The sequence below is a fragment of the Gymnoscopelus microlampas genome (assembly GCF_963454915.1).
Source record: "Gymnoscopelus microlampas genome assembly, chromosome: 20".
Lineage (NCBI taxonomy): Eukaryota > Metazoa > Chordata > Actinopteri > Myctophiformes > Myctophidae > Gymnoscopelus > Gymnoscopelus microlampas.
Window position 1 is genome coordinate 41,619,355 of NC_139957.1, and position 21,284 is coordinate 41,640,638.

At 41.5% G+C, this 21,284-nt stretch overlaps 1 protein-coding gene across 1 annotated transcript in view; it reads left to right on the plus strand.

The window, feature by feature from the left end:
* The window catches only part of crim1 (cysteine rich transmembrane BMP regulator 1 (chordin-like)), a 238,981-nt gene that overhangs the window by 166,117 nt on the left and 51,580 nt on the right, over positions 1 to 21,284 (plus strand). Inside the window, exons 7-8 of the mRNA XM_084045810.1 lie at positions 2,199 to 2,396; positions 17,582 to 17,707. Of these exons, the coding sequence (XP_083901936.1) occupies positions 2,199 to 2,396; positions 17,582 to 17,707 (324 nt within the window). The remainder of the gene's footprint in view (positions 1 to 2,198; positions 2,397 to 17,581; positions 17,708 to 21,284) is intronic.

Genomic DNA, 21,284 nt, shown 5'->3' on the forward strand with positions numbered 1-21,284 from the left:
GTATAATTTACTTGAGCACCTGCCCCTCAAAATGTCTGTGCACGCCACTGTGATGAAGTATAGGTGCGTTCATTTGCGGAGAAAAAGAAAAGCAATGCAAAAGTATTTGTGTCAGTATTTAGTGGCCTTCAGCAGCACAGAGTCACACAGGTGACATGATGATGACACACAGGTGACTGCCAATGGCGTGTTTGATGTGTTTTTTTTTCTCCAACGCCCCCACACCCCGCCAATGACGTGTTTGACATGTTTTGGTGTTTTCAGTGTTTACCAATGAGTCACCATTTGACTTCCAGTGAAGCAGCAAATCACGTGATCGCAAACAAAACAAAAACAGCCACATTCACTTCCATTCTAATGGATTTGGAAAAATGCCTGTTTCTCTGCTTTGAGTGCTTTCTGTTGCTTTTTGGCGAAAACAACCTACATTCAACTGCCAATAGCTATGGAACGGATGATCACACGGCACGCTTTTCCGCCCCCGATTCTACGGGACTCGGATACGTCTTTTAAAGCGCTCAGTGGATGGATCGTTGTGAAGAAAAATATTCTATGATTTTTCAAAGGTTAGAGGAAACGCTCGGAATTGCTGGCAAGGTCAGCTGTAGACCATGTTTTATTCTGGCAGTGAATGAGTTAACACATCTCCTGCCAAGGTATTAAACATTGTTTGTTATCCCCTTGCCAGCGTAATTACCTTAAAGGTAGGGTAAGTGATATTTTTTGGTTCAAACAAAAAGTATTTTGTTAAAAGGTTAAACCACTATATTGTGATAGTAATCATTGCTATAGAGTGTTTGTTCAGTAACAGGAGTCTCCCCGTCTCTCCAGCTCTTTAATAAACAGAAAATACATTTTCCGGTAGGTGTCAAAATCCCAGCCAATCAGGAGAAAGTACCCATTTTTAAGCTTAATTTGTATAGTGTTCCAGTTACAATTTTGCCTGCTCATTTCTTAGTGTCATCACTTCCAATTTCACTTGTTTAATCTATATCCTGATTGAGTTCTCTGTCCTGATTGGATAACATTGGAAATTAAACTGAAACTGAAACGAAAATGCATTTTCTGTTTAATAAAGAGGTGGAGAGACAAGGAGACTCCTAATACTGAACAAACACTCTATAGCAATGAGTACTATCAGAATATAGAGCTATTTAACACTTATTTTAACCAACGGAAATCACTTACCCTAGCATCTAGTATAAACCTAGCATCTGTCTAAAAACAAACATACTATCAGAATAGCGTTCTGTACATTGACACGTTATAGGATGCCAGGTAAACAATGAACCTAGCACCTGTCTAAATCATTGGTTCTCAAAGTGGGGTCCGGGGACCCCCAGGGGTCCTTAAGGGAGTTCAAGGGGGTCCCCAGCTAAATGATAGATAGTTAGGAACCAAATGGACCCTTATGGGTCTGTAACTCGGAGAGTGTACAAATGGAACCAAATGGACCCGTTAGGGTCCATTTGGTTCCGTTTGAGTTAAATTAACATTGATTTTATCCACATAAATTGGGGTCCCAGAGATAGAAATACCATTAAACGGGGGTCCGTAGCCTAATGCATGTCAAACTGGGGGGTCCTTGAAATTAAAATGGTTGAAAATCACTGCTAGAGACGTAAAAATCTTCTCTTATTATGGGGGTCCTGGGCATATCTTTTCAAATGGGGGTCCGCGGGCTAATAAGTCTCAATTTGGGGGTCCTTGACATGAAAACGTTTGAGAACCACTGGTCTAAATCTAAATGACATGCTGTCTAAATCAGTGGTTTTCAACCAGTGGTCCTTGACGGAGTACAAGGGGGTCCTCAGCGAAATTAGTTAACATAGCCTCACAATCATTTTTAACCACTTAGCTTTGGCTATTCAAAAATAGCAGATCTACAAGCCCACGGCGCGGCGCTGTGAGCTTGTAGATCTGCTATTTTTGAAAAACCTTGAAAAAGTGTGCATAATCTGCATTTTTTTTTTTTTTAAGCGAAAATTAACTGATATCTTTGCTTCTGGGGGTCCGCGGCCAAATGTATATCAATTTAGGGGTCCTTGGCATGAAAACGTTTGAGAACCACTGGTCTAAATCTAAATGACATTTTAACCTCTGCATAAGTCTGTATGATCGACCGTCATAAAGCAAATCAAAACAAGTCCATTGTACTCAGCATCAGTTTTCTCCCCCCCTCCCCTCCCCCTCCACAGACCCCCTGTACCCGGCGCTGAGCGCGGCCGGTTGCTACGTCAACGGTCACATCATGGCCCACGGCGAGCACTGGAGGGAGGACGACTGCACCTTCTGTCAGTGTGTGTCCGGAGAGCGCAGGTGTGTGGCCGCGGCCTGCGCTCACAACTGTCTGAACCCCGTCAAGGTGCCCGGGGAGTGCTGCCCCGTGTGTGAAGGTAATGCACACACACACACACACACACACACACACACACACGCACACACGCACAGACAGACAGACAGACACACTTGCGCGCACACACACACACACACACACACAGACATGTGTGTGCACGCAAGCACATGCACACACACACACACACACACACACACACGCTCGCACGCAAACAAACAAACATGGACCACAACAAAAAGGTTCAGCTTTTTTGTGTTTAATCCAATTTTGGTGCTTTTAATTGGGGATAATGTGATTTTAATTGTTGCCAATAAAGTATTCTACACACACGCGCGCGAGCGTGTGTGTGTGCGCACACACTGCACACGCACACACACTTACGTTTCTATTACTATACTAGTGAGGACATCAACATTTCAGAATGCCAATTTTGGCATTTTTTTAATAATGTGTTGCAAATGTTCAACCTTAACCCTTAAGCCAAACACTTAAGCCGATCTACAAGCTTGTAGATTGGCTATTTTTGGTGTGCGACACCAACACATAACTAAGTCAGCAGTATAAATCAGGCCAGCCGTAACCCTAACCCCTTAAACCTAACCTCTAAGGCTGGGGTCTTCAACAGGGGGTTCGGGACCCCTAGGGGGTCCTCAGAGTTACTACAGGGGGTCCGCCAAATCTTTGTGTGATAGGATTATTTTTTTCATGAAACACTTGAACCCTTGCATCCCTTTTCTGACGGGAACATTAGCCGAAAATAGCAGATATGCTATTTTTTCAAAATTATCACTCGCACATTGCTGCTTATAGAGAACTTTACATTACAGCAATCTGCTTGTGTTCAGGATTCATTAAACGAAATTGTCTGTCGTGTTTATAGCAAAACGCAGATCAAACAACATTGTATTAGTCTCTGATAAGCTTAACTGGCAACTGCTGATAAAAACACAATTTATTGACACAAGGAGGAGTTAAAGGAGAGACAGACCAAAAATACATGTGGATTGTATCTGCCTATAATCAGTCACCAACATACCTGATGCAGTTGACTTTTTTTTTTCATAGAAGCCCCTGTTCTCCATTCTGCAGACCCCTCCCACTGCTAGAATGGAGAGCCTCCAGAATTAGAGCCTATCGCTAATTCAGCTATTTTCGTCGCTCCAAACTTCTTCGCCGTGCGTGAATGGCATTGCGCACGACGCACAGCAAAAATCATCATTGAATAGACTATATATAAACTAGAATGAATGAAAGAATGTTGTTCCTAATGCACAGCGGTTCCTTGTTTGCCCGCCCAGGTACGGAGGCTTCACAGGGACAAACATGATAAATCATTTAGTCAAATGATCTGCACCCCCTCAAACCAGTTAACAAACCATTCCTCTTGTGAGGACCATACATTGTCTTCACAATGTCTATTATCACATTCTACCATGTTTGTGGAGACATTTAGCCCTCGCAAGTATAGAAATACAAAGTTTTTACACACACACACACACACACACACACACACACACACACACACACACACACACACACACACACACACACACACACACACACACACACACACACACACACACACACACATAAGCACCGTTGTACACATACATTTAAATAAATGCAGAGGTTTGTGAAAGGCAGGAAACCGTTTAGCATGTGAAGCGCTTTTGTCTGGGAAGATAATACAGTTACATGGATGTGTGTGTGTGTGTGTGTGTGTGTGTGTGTGTGTGTGTGTGTGTGTGTGTGTGCGTGTGCGTGTGTCACACACACACATAAACAAACAGATATGTGTTTCACAGACACAAAGAAACATGTTAATGTACCAGGAGACGGCTGGCCTATTTATGACTGTGATACGGGAATCTGTACACACACACACACACACACACACACACACACACACACACACACACACACACACACACACACACACACACACACACACACACACACACACACACTGTACAAAGGCAAACAACACACTTGCAAAGACACATATTGTCTGCAAAGCACATAGACACACATAAACGAGCAGCGAGCACACTTAACCCTTTAAGGCCGGGAAGGGAACGCATGTGTGTCATTTTAAGATTTCTTTGGCTATTTTTAGAAAAATCGTGAACCTTTTTGCAAATCTTTTATATAATTTTTTTAACTCAAATCTTTGTTTCTGGGGGTCCCTGGAACAAAATATTTTTAGATGGGAGGGGGTCCGCCGACAAATACATATTATTTTGGGGGTCCTTGACATGAAAAAAGTTTGAAAACCATTGATAATATAGCAACATAAGTAAAAAAAATAAAAAATAAAAACTTTAGGAAAAAAACACATTTGGAAAATCTCCAGAAGCAAAGATTTGAGTTTGAAACTTTCGCTTTAAAAAAGTATATATATATATTCAAACTAAAGATTTGCACACATTTTCACGATTTCACTCGGTGCCGCACTATGAGCTTGTATATCTGCTGTTTTTGAATCGCCAAAGAAATCTTAAAATGACACACAGTTGCTTTCCCGGTCTTAATTGGTTAAGCACGCACGCACGTACACACACACACACGCGCACGCGCACGCGCACGCACACGCACACGCACACGCACACACACACACACACACACACACACACACACACACACACACACACACACAAACAGAGGAGGTGTGAGTGTTCAGTGGTTCATTTCCATAGAGGAAGTGCAGAGCCATGCAAGTTTTCCGCTCCACAGATTTTACATTTGTTTCAGGAGACGGCAGCAGGTTTGTGCAGGTCTCTGAAACACAGTGAGGTTGATGCAACTGTTATAGCTTTGATTCAAATAGAGATGCATAGCCAGAGGTTGTGTTTTACAATGACACAGTGCATTTTTGTTTCCACCTTTTTTATTCTTTATTTTCTTTTTTTAAAACGTTTTACTTAATCCATTTATACCGGGAAAGCATCTTGTGTCATTTTAATATTTCTTTGGCTACTCCAAAAATAGCAGATATACAAGCTCATAACGCGGCCTATTTGTGTGCAAATCTTTGAATATATATATCTATATTTTTTTTAAAGCGAACATTTGTAACTCAAATCTTGGCTTCTGGGGCCGGGGGTCCCTGGAACAAATCATTTTGAGATGGGGGTCCGCGGGCCAAATACATAAATCCTAACGGTATGTTTCTATATCAGTGTTGCTCCCAACTTTTCCATGTCAAGGACCACCCAAAATGATACGTATTTGGCCGCGGATCTCAAAATATGTTGTTCCAGGGACCCCCAGAAGCACAGATCGGAGTTTTTAAAAAATCCCTTTAAAACACATATGTATTATATTCAAAGATTTGCAATATAGCATCTACAAGCTCATAGCGCAGCACTCGGTGCCGCGCTATGAGCTTGTATATCTGCTATTTTTTGGAATAGCCAAAGAAATGACACAGATGCGTTCCCGGATTGAATGGGTTAAAATAGATTAGCTGATGCCAGACACAGACTAACGGGAGTGAAAACAGAATCCCCGCCTCGGGGCTGTTCTAGCCTGCCGTAGATAACAGCTGACACACGACTGCACTGCAGTGGTTGTGTCAAAGATTTTAAATCATTTTCAGAAGATCCATCACCACCCCAATTTTCGCCCACTATACTGTATAGGGGCGAAATGGAATTGGTACACGAATTGGTACTCCAAAAAAATTGACCCTTTCGCCCATATCTGACCGAAAAGGTCCTACTATTATGTTTGCTGGTGCTATAGACACCGAGTAGAGTGTGTTGCTGGAAAGGGTCGATAACCAAGTAGATTTTCTCCTGATTTGTCTCTCTGAAAACAGTCTTTTTTTTTTTCCGTGTCAGGATGTGGGGAAGATTGTGTGGCTTGTGAAGAATGGGTTTGATATGTGGGGCCCTATTTTTGAATCTTTTCAAGCCGTGATCCCCCAAAATAATCATGTTTGAACTGGGGACCCCCCAAAATAATCATGTTTCAACTGGGGACCCCCCAAAATAATCATGTTTCAACTAGGGACCCCCCAAAATAATCATGTTTGAACTGGGGACCCCCCAAAAAAAATCATGTTTGAACTAGGGACCCCCCAAAATAATCATATTTGAACTAGGGACCCCCAAACTTGGAATTGTAGGAGTTGAGGAATTTAGATTGACTCTGTTCCACAGATACATTTTGCTCACAACGCGAAGAGTTGTGAGCTTGTAGATCTACTTTTTTTGGCCAATGTTTGACCAGTTTTTATAGTATTTGTTGATTACTTTTGATGTATTAAAAAGGTCTTAAAAGTCCTTAACTTGTCACTTCACTGTCATCTGGGGACAGTGAAGTGACAAACATGTGGGGTGGAATGTCATACAATCAGCTTACAGGTTACTGGTATGAAGAGTGAAAAATATGTATGAAAAGGGGGGGGTAGGGGGGAGACATTTTAGATGGTGTAAGGACGCCTACTGGTTGACAAGGGGTATCGTATGAAACTCAAATGGAAATAACTTGCCTTCCCAAATGTGCTCTCCTATATAACTCATTATTATGGATGGAATCCCGGGTAAACCTTCAAAAGCTACGGATGACAGCTTTAAGCCTGACTTTTTTATTGTGTTGTGTGATGGGTTCATGCTTTGAAAATGTTTGACAGTTTTTTTCTCTCTTTTTGTTGTATTCAGTGTTATTTATGTACAGTATGTAAAAATCCCCGATTTATGTAAGGGGAGACCACAGTAGAAATACGTCTATGACTTCACTGTGTATTTTTTTTATATCCTAGATAGTCTTGTTATCCTTCTATATATGTTGGTTGTAAGCAATTAAATAAATCAAATTAAATTCCATCTCAATTCCTCCGAGCTGGTCTGTGGGGAAAAACCTTAAAATAAAACCTAACCATTTCAAGTACAAGTGTAAAAGGTAATCATAGAACAACGTTTTAATCAATTGATCGTCCCAAAACATGTCATTACCCCCCCCCCCCCCCCTGCTGTGTCTTGTTGTCGACAGTTTATTTCCTCAGCAGTGAGTGCTGCTGACATACTTGTCATCACACTTATTAACCCATTAAGACCAGGAACGCATCTGTGTCATTTTTAGATTTCTTTGGTTATTCAAAAATAGCAGATATACAAGCTCATAATGACCTTGTATATCTGCTATTTTTTTTCATTTTTCTATCGTGGAAAATGTGTGCAAATCTTTGAATATAATATAATATAATATATATATTTTTTTTTTAAAGCAAATTTGTTTTACTCAAATCTTTGCTTCTGGGGGATTCTACAAATGTCTTCTAAATTATGTTGCTGTAATATCAGTGGTTCTCAAAACTTCTTGTTCATGTCAAGGACCCCCAAAATGATGTGTATTTGGCCGCGGACCCCCATCTCAAAATATGTAAGTTCTAATAGTTAATATAAGTTCTTTTTGTTTTGCTTTAAAACATATTCTATATGTCTACCTATCTATCTATCTATCTATCTATCTATCTATTCAAAGATTTGCACAAAATGTTCCACGAATTTTCCAAAAATAGCAGATCTACAAGCTCATAGCGCGGCACTCGGTGCCGCGCTATGAGCTTGCAGATCTGCTATTTTTGAATAGCCAAATAAATGTTAAAAATGACACAGCTGCGTTCCCGGTCTTAAAGGGTTAACTACACAGCTGTAACAAGCAGCCAAACAAGCCGCCGGCAGCACCGCTGACAATAAGATAACTATCACTGTCTGCTGTCTGCCAACAAACCTGCTATCTCCTTATGTACACATGTTGGGCCCTATCTGTCGTGGCGCCTTATGCCAAATCTTCTTGGGCATTTTTTTATACTTTTTTAAAATACCTTTTAAAATAGTGAAGATAGCCGATCTACAAGCTCACTGCGCGTAGATGTAGATCGTCTATTTTCACTATTTTAAAATATTTTTCAAAAGTATTCAAAAATGCCTAAAAAAGATTAGGCACAAGGCATAAGCGCCGCGCAAGTTAGGGCCCTTTATGTTTTTTGTTTTTTTTCCGTAAATCAACAGCCTACTTTATCATACAAGAGTGTTGCACAAAAGTAGTGAAAGTAGCAGATCTACACGGCTATTTCCACTATTTGAAAATCATTTTAATTGACTGCCAAGATATTAAACATACTTTTCTATCCCCATGCCAGCGTAATGACCTTAAATCAACGATCGTTGAAACGCAGTGGAAGATACATTGTGTAAAAAAAAACACGAAAAAACGTTCCAATGGGTTGGCGGAGGGATCTGTGAATCCACAGGGACGATAACGTTCCAACCACGATCGGCCATTTTGGGGCTTTGGTCCGTTGAAAACGGGTAGTTTTCAATGCAAAAAAAAAGAAACGGAGTTAGAGGTGTTTTTCTGAAAATCCCATCATTGGGATGAACGGATGTGACGTTTTTTTGCGATGACGTCACATCCACATACTACTTCTCTGAGTGACGATCGATCATTCCAAAGCTGTGTTAGGGCGCCCCCTGTGGAATAAAAAATAAAAAAAACGTTTTTTTGTAAAGAACGCATCAACTCGATCAGTGGCGTGCACAGACATTTTGAGGGGCAGGTGCTCAGGTAAATTATACTTTTTTTTGTTTACTTGGTCTGCTCTTTTTTCCCTCTACACCCATACCTCTTTGCCAAAAATAGCCGATCTACAAGCCCACAGCGCGAGGCGTTGTGGGCTTGAGAGAGCCCTTTTTTTCTTTTTGTTGATAAAAGCTCTGGTGGTCTTGGAAACGCGCTATGATTTGATAAAACCTGCTCAGAGAGTTGATGGAATGAACAGCACTCTGGGAGATAGGCTAGAGTCACCACACAACATGACAGAGACAAGGAAATAGGACGTCTAGACACATGTTTAGTGTTTTGTTTTTTTGTTCATGCCATAATGGTGTCCCACCTAGGGGCGGCAGTGGCTCAGGGGTAGAGTGGCCGTGAGGTTCCCAGTTTGAACCCCGGGCTCCCCCAGAGTTAGTGTTGAAGTGTCCTTGAGCAAGACGCTGAACCCCTAATTGCTCCCGATGAGCAGGTTGGTGCCTTGCATGGTTTCCTCCGCCATCTGTGTATGAATGTGTGTGTGGATGGGTGAATGTAATGCACGATCTATGTAAAGCGCTTTGGATAAAAGCGCTATATAAATGCACTATTTACCATTTAATGAGTGTGGGAGTCTTTTGGATCCTGTTTGCCAGTTATTCTGGCCTTTTGACCCATTAAGACCAGCAACGCATCTGTATCAAAAATAGCAGATATACAAGCTCATAGCGCGGCACCGAGTGCCGCGCTATGAGCTTGTATATCTGATATTTTTGAAAAATCATTTTTGCAAATCGTTGATTTTTTTTTTTTTTAAGCGAACATTTGTAAAATATGTTGTTCCAGGAACCTCCAGAAACAAAGGTTGGAGTTACAAATGTTTGCTTTAAAAAAATGTATTATATTCAAAGATTTGAATATAATGAAGTTTTCATGATTTTTCAAAAAGAGCAGATCTGATAGATATTGTGACACAAGACATTTTGCTCAAGTAGGCTATTGTATTCGAGTACAATTCTGAGATACTTTACTTGAGCATGTCCGTTTTTCAATACTTTATACTTCTATTCAAATACATCTCAGAGGCAATATTGTACTTTTTTTCCTGTCTACTACAAATGTTAGTTACTATAGTAACTTTGTAGACTTAGATTATTATTACAGAACATGCATTAACCTATTAAATGGTTAGTCCACCCCCCAAAATGTCATTTTTTCTATCGATTACTCACCCCATGGAGACTCGAATGATAGCATAGTTTTTAGTTTTTGTCTCTTTCCAATAATTTGATGACCGGCAGCGGTTCCGGTAGGAGACACAAAGAGTCTCCTTTGTGTCTCCTACCGGAACCTCTGCCGGTCATCAAACTATTGGCTTAGGAATGTGACAAAAACTAAATAATATCCATGGGGTGACTAATCAATAGGAAAAAAAAATTTGGGGGGGTGAACTATCCCTTTAAGACTTATTTTATACTTAATCTGAAAATAGCAGATCTACAAGCTGACAACGTGACAACCCTGGACATGACGCTTGTACAGTATGTCACCGGGACTTTACTGTACTCCATTTTAATTGTACATACCAGTAAATCCCCTTTAAATTGAATTGAAACACGGAAAAAGTTGACACGAAAAAGTTTGAGAACCACTGATTCATATAGTCTTTGGTATATGGTATGACTCAGCCAGGAATTGAACCGATTGACCTGATGTTGATGTAATTACTGACAGTGTAATCTTCTAAGGGGCAGCATGCAGCTATACTAACGTTTGTACTGTGGAACGAACACCTCTCTGCCCCATGGTCCACTGCCTTTAGCCCGTTACGACCGGGGACGCATCTGTGTCATTTTAAGATGTATTTTTGGCTATTCAAAAATAGCAGATATACAAGCTCATAGCGCGGCACCGAGTGCCACGCTATGAGCTTGTAGATCTGCTATTTTTAACTCAAATATTTGCTTCTGTGGGGGTCCCTCGAACAAAACATTTTGAGATGTGGGGGTCCCCAGCCAAATACATACTTTAAAATGTTTTCTAAATCCTAACAGTATGTGGTGCTCCAACTTTTCCATGTCAAGGACCCCCAACATGATATGTATTTGGCCGCGGACCCCCATCTCAAAATATGTTGTTGCAGGGACCCCCAGAAGCACAGATCGGAGTTAAAAATGTTTGCTTTAAAACACATATTCAAAGATTTGCACACATTTTCCAAGATTAAAAAAAAATAGCAGATCTTCTATTTTTGAAAAGCCAAAGAAATCTTAAAATGACACAGATGCGTTCCCCCGGCCTTAATGGATTAATCACTGTCGTACAGTCATGTTTAACAAAGCAAACTACAGTACACCATCATCTCATTACAGAGGCCTTCCTGAGGACATGCACTCTTGAAGCTTTTAATTAACATACACTAGAGAACATTGCTTTTCAAAACTTCAATGGACAAGTCAAACTCTCAACACAGCGCCTGTGTTCATAGTGAAAATTGCACATCTACTAAGCTCACAATGTGCCGCAATGTGAGGCATTGTGTGTATGCAATTTTATCTATTTTTTATTATTTATAACACATCGGGTGGCAGGATTATATAATGACAGATTACGTTCGGTGCCAGAAATCTCACCGTCTGCAATGCTGTTTAGAGCTGTGGACTCCACGGCGAGCACACGCACGTAAACCATGCATGCGTGCACAGCAATGGATGGTCCTGGCTAAAGCCTGAAACAACAGCATGTCTCACGCGAGTCACCATTGCAGAGCGATCGCGCATCGAGAATGACTCGTTTTGCCCGCTGTAAAAAGTACAGAGGTTTTTTAGCAAGGAGATAGAATGGAAGCGGATGGGAGCCTCGGCTCCATTCGGGTTCACTCGGGTTCCACCTGATTGGCCAACAGACACTGTCAATCACAGAACAATGAGCGAGGACGCTGATAGGATCAAGTCCATGTTATGAACTCCGGAGAAACGCCCAGACAGGCCTGCATGCCAGACTCCTCCTTGAAATCAAATGGAAATTATATTTCCGGAAGGGGTGTGATTTACCAGGCTAGTTTCCACCCGACAGAGACAATATATATGTGTATATCGGGGGTCTTCAACGTTTTCAGGCCAAGGACCCCCTAGTTGAGAGAGAGATGAAGCAGGGACCCCCTCTCAATTCTATAGAATTGTGTTTCAGACTTTTTTTGTTTACTTGGTATTCTCTTTTTCCCCTCTACACACCTACCTCTTTGCCAAAAATAGACGATCTACAAGCTCACAACGCCTCGCGCTATTTTTGGCTAAAGTTCTCCTCAGAAAAGGGATGCTAGGATTCAAGTGGTTCATATCATATCACACAAAGATTTGGCGGACCCCCTGTAGTCACTCTGAGGACCCCCTAGGGGTCCCGGACCACCTGTTGAAGACCCCTGGTGTATATCATTATATTATTTAACAGCTTCCATGCCTTGCTGTCTCCTGAACAATATTTATATTTACTTATCAGATTGATATTGAATGTTTTTTTTTGTACATTTATAATTTTCTTGTAGCTGCAATATTTCCCCTCCAGTAAAACGCTGTGAAAATGTTGAAAATGTCATCTTGATAAACCCGTCAGCAAAACTTTGATTTGCCTTCAATTTAAATGTCAGAGGATGATAACTCCCCCCCCAAGCACAGGCTTTCCTCTGACTTACCTTTAACACATTAAGACCAGGAACGCATCTGTGTAACCACTTTAATCGTTATTTTATACTTTGGCTAATCAAAATTAGCAGATATACAAGTATGAGCTTGTAGATCTGGGTCACTGGAAAAAAAAAATTGAGATGGGGGTCCGCGGTCAAATACATATCATTTTGGGGGTCCTTGACATGAAAAAGTTTCAGAATCACATATAGCAACATAAGTTTTTATTACAAAAAAACTGTTAGGATTTAGAAGACATTTGTAGAATCCCCCAGAAGCAAAGATGTAAAAATGAGTTAAAAAATGTTTGCTTTAAAAAATACATATATTCAAAGATTTGCACACATTTTCACGATTAAAAAAAATCAGATATACAAGCTCATAGCTCATGAGCTTGTGTATCTGCTATTTTTGAATAGCCAAATAAATCTAAAAATGACACACAGACGCGTTCTCGGTCTTAATGGGTTAACCTCTTCCAACCTGGCCAGACCATGTTGGGCATGTCATTACATAGATTGTATAAAAGAGACAAAACAGCTGTTCTACAGCAACAGACACAAGCTTGTGTTTATACTGACCATCGCTTCAATATTTATAAAACCCACTGACACACTTAACCACTCACTTTACAGCAAAAACTAGGTTAATGCTGCACAGACAGAGCGGGTGTAATCAAAGTGTGTGTGTGTGTGTGTGTGTGTGTGTGTGTGTGTGTGTGTGTGTGTGTGTGTGTGTGTGTGTGTGTGTGTGTGTGTGTGTGTGTGTGTGTGTGTGTGTGTGTGTGTGTGTGTGTGTGTGTGTGTGTGTGTGTGACAGAGAGAAACAAAGAAAGTGTGTGTGTGTGTGTGTGGCAATAACCTTGACGCAGATGGCCACAGTGCCAGAACCTGTGTAATGAAGCTTGCATTCAAAAACACACTCTCGCTCTCTCTCTCTCACACACACACACACACACACACACACACACACACACACACACACACACACACACACCCCTCTCCTTGTCTCTTGTCTATTGTTTTTTCAACTGTTCCTGCTTGGTTGATTTTCTGATCCCCCTGAGAGAGAGAGACACACACACACACACACACACACACACACACACACACACACACACACACACACACACACACACACACACACACACACACACACACACACACACACACTCTGACCTTGGCAGTACATCACAGGGTGGTGATCATAAACAGTCTGTGATAGTATCTGTGTATGAACTACAAAGACAACACACACATATATCCTCTTCTTAACATATTTGTGGCCATTGTTGCAGTTGTTTGTGAAATGTTCCAAGTTGAAGTTGTTGTCACGGACCTGGCTCCCCCCGGAATGGACCGCTGAACCGTACCGGGGACCGCCTGGGGAGGGAGGTAGTCGGGGGTCCGATTGATGCGTACTCTGGTACGGAACGCTGCAATGTGAAAGCCATCCGCACCAACCAAGGAGGAAGTGGACTGCTAATCATATATTTAGACCCCCCCAGAAAAATGTGATTATGCGATCGCAGAATTTACCGCATAATCATCAAAATGGCACATAATTATGCGGGGGTAACGTTTTTTTTTCCAAAAGGCCGCATCACATTGCATAATATAAACTTTTCACATATTTAGCATTTTTCGCAACTTTTTGCATATCGCATATTGCCGCATATTTCACAACTTTCCGCTTATTTCGCAACTTCCCGCCAAATCACTGTATAAAATTGCAAAAAAAACTGCATATTTAATTTAAAAATCAAGGATTTTAACCCGCATAATCAAGAGTTTTAGCCCGCGGTCTAATATATCATGTATATATCATATTAGTGACACATTATTTTACCTGGGTTGTACCTTCCAGTGGTGTAAAGTAACTAAGTACATTTTCTCAAGTACTGTACTTAACTCTTTCCCATTCTAACCCATTAAGACCTGAAGCCGATTCGACAAATGTCTTCTAAATCCCAACAGTATTCTGAAAAAAACCTATGTTTCTATATCAGTGTCACTTTTTGATTTGAGCTAAAAAGCATTATTTTACACTTTGGCTATTCAACGAGCTTGTAGATCTGCTATTTTTGAAAAATCGTGAAAATGTGTGCAAATCTTTGAATATATATATTGTTTTAAAGCGAACATTTTTAACTCTAATCTAATCCCTGGAACAAAATATTTTGAGATGGGGGTCGGACAATTTTGGGGGTCCTTGACACAAGTTTGAGCACCACTGATATAGAAACATACGTTTTCTCAGAATACTGTTGGGATTCAGAAGACATTTGTGGAATCGGCTTTAGGTCTTAACTCTCTCAGTGCCAGACCCCGAGTTATCCCGAGTTTTTACTGAATACCCTCCCTGCCAGAACGAAAAATCCTGAGTTTAAAAAAAAAAAGTGGAAAAAGGTCTTCGGAAACCCAAGATATCATTATCTGAAGATTTGCAGCTCCATCCACTCCTTGTTTAACTTATAACTGAAAAAGGCTGTATCTCGCTTCCTAAGCACTTTTTTAGCGGTGCCAGCCGCTCTACTCTTGACTATGTCCGTCCGTATGTCCGTTTGTCCGTTTGTCCGTTTGTCCGTTTGTCCGTTATGTCCGTTTGAGCACGGGCTTTAAACAGCTATAACTCCAGTTCGCAGCATGCCAGCAAGTCCAAATTTGGTATGTGGACTTACACCACCAATTGGGACGAGCATTGATTGCTGAAGCCCCGCCCCGCCCTATTATAGCGCCACCAGGAGGCCACTGGCTTTAAACAGCGCTTTACACAGCTATAACTCCAGTTCGCAGCATGCCAGCAAGTCCCAATTTGGTATGTGGACTTACACCACCAATAGGGACGAGCATTAATTGCTGAAGCCCCGCCCCGCCCTATTATAGCGCCACCAGGAGGCCACTCATCAAAGGCACCGCTTCCTTCACACAGGGTGGGATTTTTTTTACTTTGAAAAGAAAAAAAAAAATGTTGGCACAGTTCGCAATATTTTTTTTATTTCATTGGCACTGAGAGAGTTAATGTGTTAACTCACCAGTAACACTCCTGTGGTGTCGGGGCAGTGCCTGGCTTCAGTATATTTGGGCTACTTTCACCAAGTTGGTGAAAGCAGTCATCTGTAATGTGCCCTTGGGGGGGAGAGTGCCGAAGGAAAGCAATCAGTGCTCACATCCATGTGCCACACACAGGTCTTTTGTCAACGGGTACACAGTGAACGGACGCTTACAGTTGATGTAGGAGTCACAGTTGATATTCAAACAACCTGGCCTGCCATGTTCACACAGTCACACACGTGCGTTTGAGTTGTTTTGGGCATAAAACAAAGTATTTTTTCAATTGGGCTTTTGGACACAAAATCTAAAGCTAAAAAGCATTATTTTACACTTTGGCTATTCAAAAATAGCAGATCTACAAGCTCATAGCACGGCACCGAGTGCCGCGCTATGAGCTTGTAGATCTGCTATTTTTGAAGAATCGTGAAAATATGTGCAAATCTTTGAATATATTCTTTTAAAGTGAACATTTTTAACTCAAATCTTTGCTTCTGGGGGGTCCCTGGAACCAAATTCTGGGGGGTCCCTGGAACGAAATATTGTGAGATGGGGGTCCGCGGCCAAATACATATCATTTTGGGAGTCCTTGACATTAAAAAGTTTGAGCACCACTGATATAGAAACATACGTTTTTCAGAATACTGTTGGGATTTAAAAGACATTTGTAGGTCTTAATGGGGTTAAATCCTTTGAAGTGAAAGTGATTAAGTGTGTCTGTGGGTTTTATAAATATCAATAACAAATATCAACACGATCTGGTGACTAAATGATAACTACATGGCATCCAATGGAACACAGGTTTCTTTTCCTGCATTATCCTGTAAAGTATAAGCGTTTTGGACATACAAGGTTTCCTCCTGACAGACAGGATGTCAAACAGGTGTCACAAGGGACTCGTAGAACCGTGGAACGATGCTGTTGTTGCCACGGTAACATAGATGACGGCAAAGTGGTTTCAGAGACGGCGATGTGACAGTCACACACACACACACACACACACACACACACACACACACATACACACACACACACACACACACATACACACGCACACACACACACATGCGCACGCACACACACACACGCACGCGCACACGCGCACACACTATCTAGGAACACATAACACACATTGAGGCAGACTTTATGCAGACACACATTGCATGCATATTGCATTAAAAAAAAGGAAACGTGATTATGTGAATATTGAATTATTTGCAGTGCAGATCAATCAGGAAACATCTCTTTGTACATGACGTCTGCCTCAGTGCTTTAGGTAAACAAGACTGCAGGCTGCATTCTGTTTGAACACGCTGAGATGACTGAATTAAAATGGAAACACGTCTGTCTGTCTGTCTGTCTGTCTGTCTGTCTGTCTGTCTGTCTCTGTCTACTCCACTGGTTCTCAATCTCTGGTCCTGGGGACCACCATGGGGGTCCAAATGGGGTCTTTAACTCTGAGAGTGTACGAATGGAACCAAATGGACCCTTATGGGTCTGTAACTCTGAGAGTGTACAAATGGACCCTTATGGGTCTGTAACTCCCTAAATCTGATGTCTCCCAGACTAGTGAAAATAGCAAACCTAAAAGCTCACAGCGAGTCGCATCGTGACGCCTTGTGAGCTTGTAGATCTGCTATTTTCACTACTACTTACCGTTATTTTGTATTTATTTATTAAATGATTTGTATTTGTACATTTATTATTATTATTATTTTAATGTAGGCAACTTAGGGGATCTATTTACTTGCGACCCATAAAAATGGGTCCCGACCCACTGTTTGGGAAACCTATTTGATACAATAGTTTATCTCTGGAACCCCCAAAGTACACTGGAAACTTTTTCCACGTTAATTTAACTTTTAGAGTTTACGAATGAATGGCTTATATACACTGAACTAACTGTGTGTGTGTGTGTGTGTGTGTGTGTGTGTGCGTTTGTTCGTTCCTTCCAGAGCCCACCTACATCACGATGGCGCCCCCCAGCTGTCCCGAAGAGAACTGCGTCCTGCCCGAGATGGACTGTCGCTACGGTTACCACACCAACCAGCGGGGCTGTCGGACCTGCCGCTGCCGCACACGTTAGTACACACACACACACACACACACACACACACACACACACACACACACACACACACACACACACACACACACACACACACACACACACACACACACACACACACACACACACACACACACACACACACACACACACACACACACACACACACACACACACACACACGCGCACACACACACACACACGTGTGTTCCGTGTATGCACGGCTTGTTTTCATAGACCTGGTTGCTAGTAGGGTTATGATACCATAGCATGGGAGGACGAGACCACCGTTCAGAGTATGGGAAGTCTCACCCATTGGCTTAAAGGACGGCCAATGATGAAAAAGATGTGGAAAACATGTTGTATAGGGGTTGAGTAGTGCTCTGTCTGTTCGCAGACCAGCCGCTCTTCGAGCGAGCTGGTAAAAAAGAGAACAACATACTGTAGGAAAAGACGGAGAACACTAAACTAGGACAACAAGCACTCAGTCACACTGGCAGTCACAACAGAGGGAGTATAGGAACTACACTTTACTTAACCCATTAAGACCTGGAACTGTGTCATTTTTAGATTTGAGCTAAAAAGCATTATTTTACACTTTGGGCTATTCAAAAATAGCTACGAGCTTGTAGATCTGCTATTTTTGAAAATTCGTGAAAATGTGTGCAAATCTTTAAATGTAAATATTTTTAAAGCGAACATTTTTAACTCAAATCTTTGCTTCTGGGGGTCCCTGGAACAACATAATTTGATGGTTGTCCGCGGCCAATACATATCATTTTGGGGGTCCTTGACATGAAAAAGATTGAGCACCACTGATATAGAAACATACGTTTTTCAGAACACTGTTGAGATTTAGGAGACATGTAGAATCGGCTTCAGGTCTCAATGGGTTGAGCATGTTTTTAAAAGTCCCTAGGGCAGGGCCAGCGTTGATCCACAAAGGGAGTTTGGAAACAGAAACGTTGTACGGTACATGGCCGTAGAAGGAACCACAGCAGAGCTGCTGATACAAAAAGCCCTGTAACTCACTGTAGTTGCCTGTTTTGTTGTTGTTTTTCTTTGGCATGGCAACGGTATCATATCTGTAGTCCCCCCCCCCCCCCCCCCCGCAGGGGAATGCCTGTACTCTGGGGACGTCCCAGAAACATACTGGTCACACAAATAGAACCGTGACTACTTTTGGATCCTGACCCATATATGGTGAAGCATTGATGATAGAGAGCATGTTTTTAGTTCCCTTGTGATGCTGCTTGTTGACCCTTTAAAGACCTGGGACGCTTCTGTGTCACTTTTTGATTTGAGCTAAAAAGCATTATTTTACACTTTGGCTATTCAAAAATAGCAGATCTACAAGCTCACAACATGAATGCCCCCCCCCTCCCCCAGAATAGGGATTCTTGGGTTTAAGTGGTTCAATGTCAAGTTTAAAGTTTTTTTTTTTCAATCCCATTCCGGGCATTCTTCCGGACATTCAGAATCTTTGCCGTTGAAGCAGCATCCAAATAATTACTTGAGTAATTATCTAATGGAAAGACTACTCAAGTAGTGTACTCAAGAGTTACTTGAGACTACCTGTTTTCTTTTTCTTTTTTAATCATCGGAATGTAATTCAAATGTCTAAAATATAAAAATCCCAAGTGCTCGTCCAATAGATTTTTTTTTTGGCTGAAGGTCCTCAGAGAATGAAACAAATACTATGTGCGTTATAAAAGAAATGGGTATAAAGACTAAAAGTTCCAAGTGGAATGTAGGCAAATCACTTTTAGTCCTTCATACATTTAGCCCAAGTCTTCACAAATATACTTGAGTAAAAGTGAAAGTTGGGTATGTTTAGCAGGAGTGGCTCAGAGCGTCTGCTGCCTGGTGGACAAAAAGCCTAATATCTGCCCCAGCCCAGGGGGAATTCCCCTTCAGGCTAGCAGGTTGAGATGTTGGCATTCCACGCGGGTTCGATTCCCGGGCTTTAATACATAATATGCATTTAATCTACTCTTACCCAGTACAATCCATTCAAAACGTTACTCGGGTAAATGTAGGTGATTACTCCTGAGCTCTGAACAGCAGGCTGGGATAGTTGCCTGGCAACGTTATTGTTTAGTACATTGTAAGGAAGTTAATAGGAGGCGCTCCTGTGAGTCCTCCTAGGGTACAAACCAAGGACACCAGGACATTGTGACGACAATGGATTTGACCAACATCCTCCAATGGAAACACTCCTACGTCTAGAGCAGTGGTAAAAATGACACATCTACACAGCAGTGTTTCTCAACCAGTGGTCCGGGGACCACCAGTGGTCCTTGAAGGGGGTTCCAGGTGGTCCCCAGCTAAATGATGGAGAGTTGGTAACCATTTGGACCCTTATAGATCTTTAACTCTTGAGAGCGTAAAATGAAACCAAATGGACCCTTATATAGATCTTTAACTCTTGAGGGTGTAAAATGAAACCAAATGGACCTTTATAGATCTTTAACTCTTGAGTGTAAAATTAAACCAAATGGACCCTTATATAGATCTTTAACTCTTGAGGGTGTAAAATGAAACCAAATGGACCTTTATAGATCTTTAACTCTTGAGTGTAAAATGAAACCAAATGGACCCTTATAGATCTTTAACTCTTGAGAGCGTAAAATGAAACCAAATGGACCCTTATAGATCTTTAACTCTTGAGTGTAAAATGAAACCAAATGGACCCTTATATAGATCTTTAACTCTTGAGAGCGTAAAATGAAACCAAATGGACCCTTATAGATCTTTAACTCTTGAGTGTAAAATGAAACCAAATGGACCCTTATATAGATCTTTAACTCTTGAGAGCGTAAAATGAAACCAAATGGACCCTTATAGATCTTTAACTCTTGAGGGTAAAATGAAACCAAATGGACCCTTATAGATCTTTAACTCTTGAGAGTGTAAAATTAAACCAAATGGACCCTTACGGCATTGTTTCTCAAAGGGGGGTCCGGGGACCCCCAGGGGTACTTGAGGGGGTTCCAGGGGGTCCCCAGCTAAATGATGGACAGGAACCAAATGGACCCTTATGGGTCTGTAACTCTGAGAGTGTCCAAATGGAACCAAATGGACCCTAACGGGTCCATTTGGTTCCATTTGGACACTCTCAGAGTTAAATTAACATTGATTTTACAATATGAATTGGGGTCCCAGAGATAGAAATGGGGGTCCGTAGCCTAATGGACGTCAAACTGGGGGGTCCTTTGAAGTTAAAATGGTTGAGAATCACTGCTAGAGAGCCGTAAAAATCTTCTCTTATGGGGGTCTCTGGCTTATCTTTTCAAATGGGGGTCCGCGGTCTAATAAGTGTCAATTTGGGGGTCCTTGACATGAAAAAGTTTGAGAACCACTGCCTTACGGGTCCATTTGGTTTCATTTTACGCTCTCAAGAGTTAAATTATTGTTAAACATCTGCATTACTTAATGCAATAACTGTTATTTTGATCAACGTTTGCCTGTTATCTCTCCTATTGGTACCAACATCAATACAACATGGATGGAATTGTGGACAAAATCTTATCCAACGATAACAAAATATTCTTTGTCTTGGGTCTGAGAGGCTAAATCTCATCAAACGC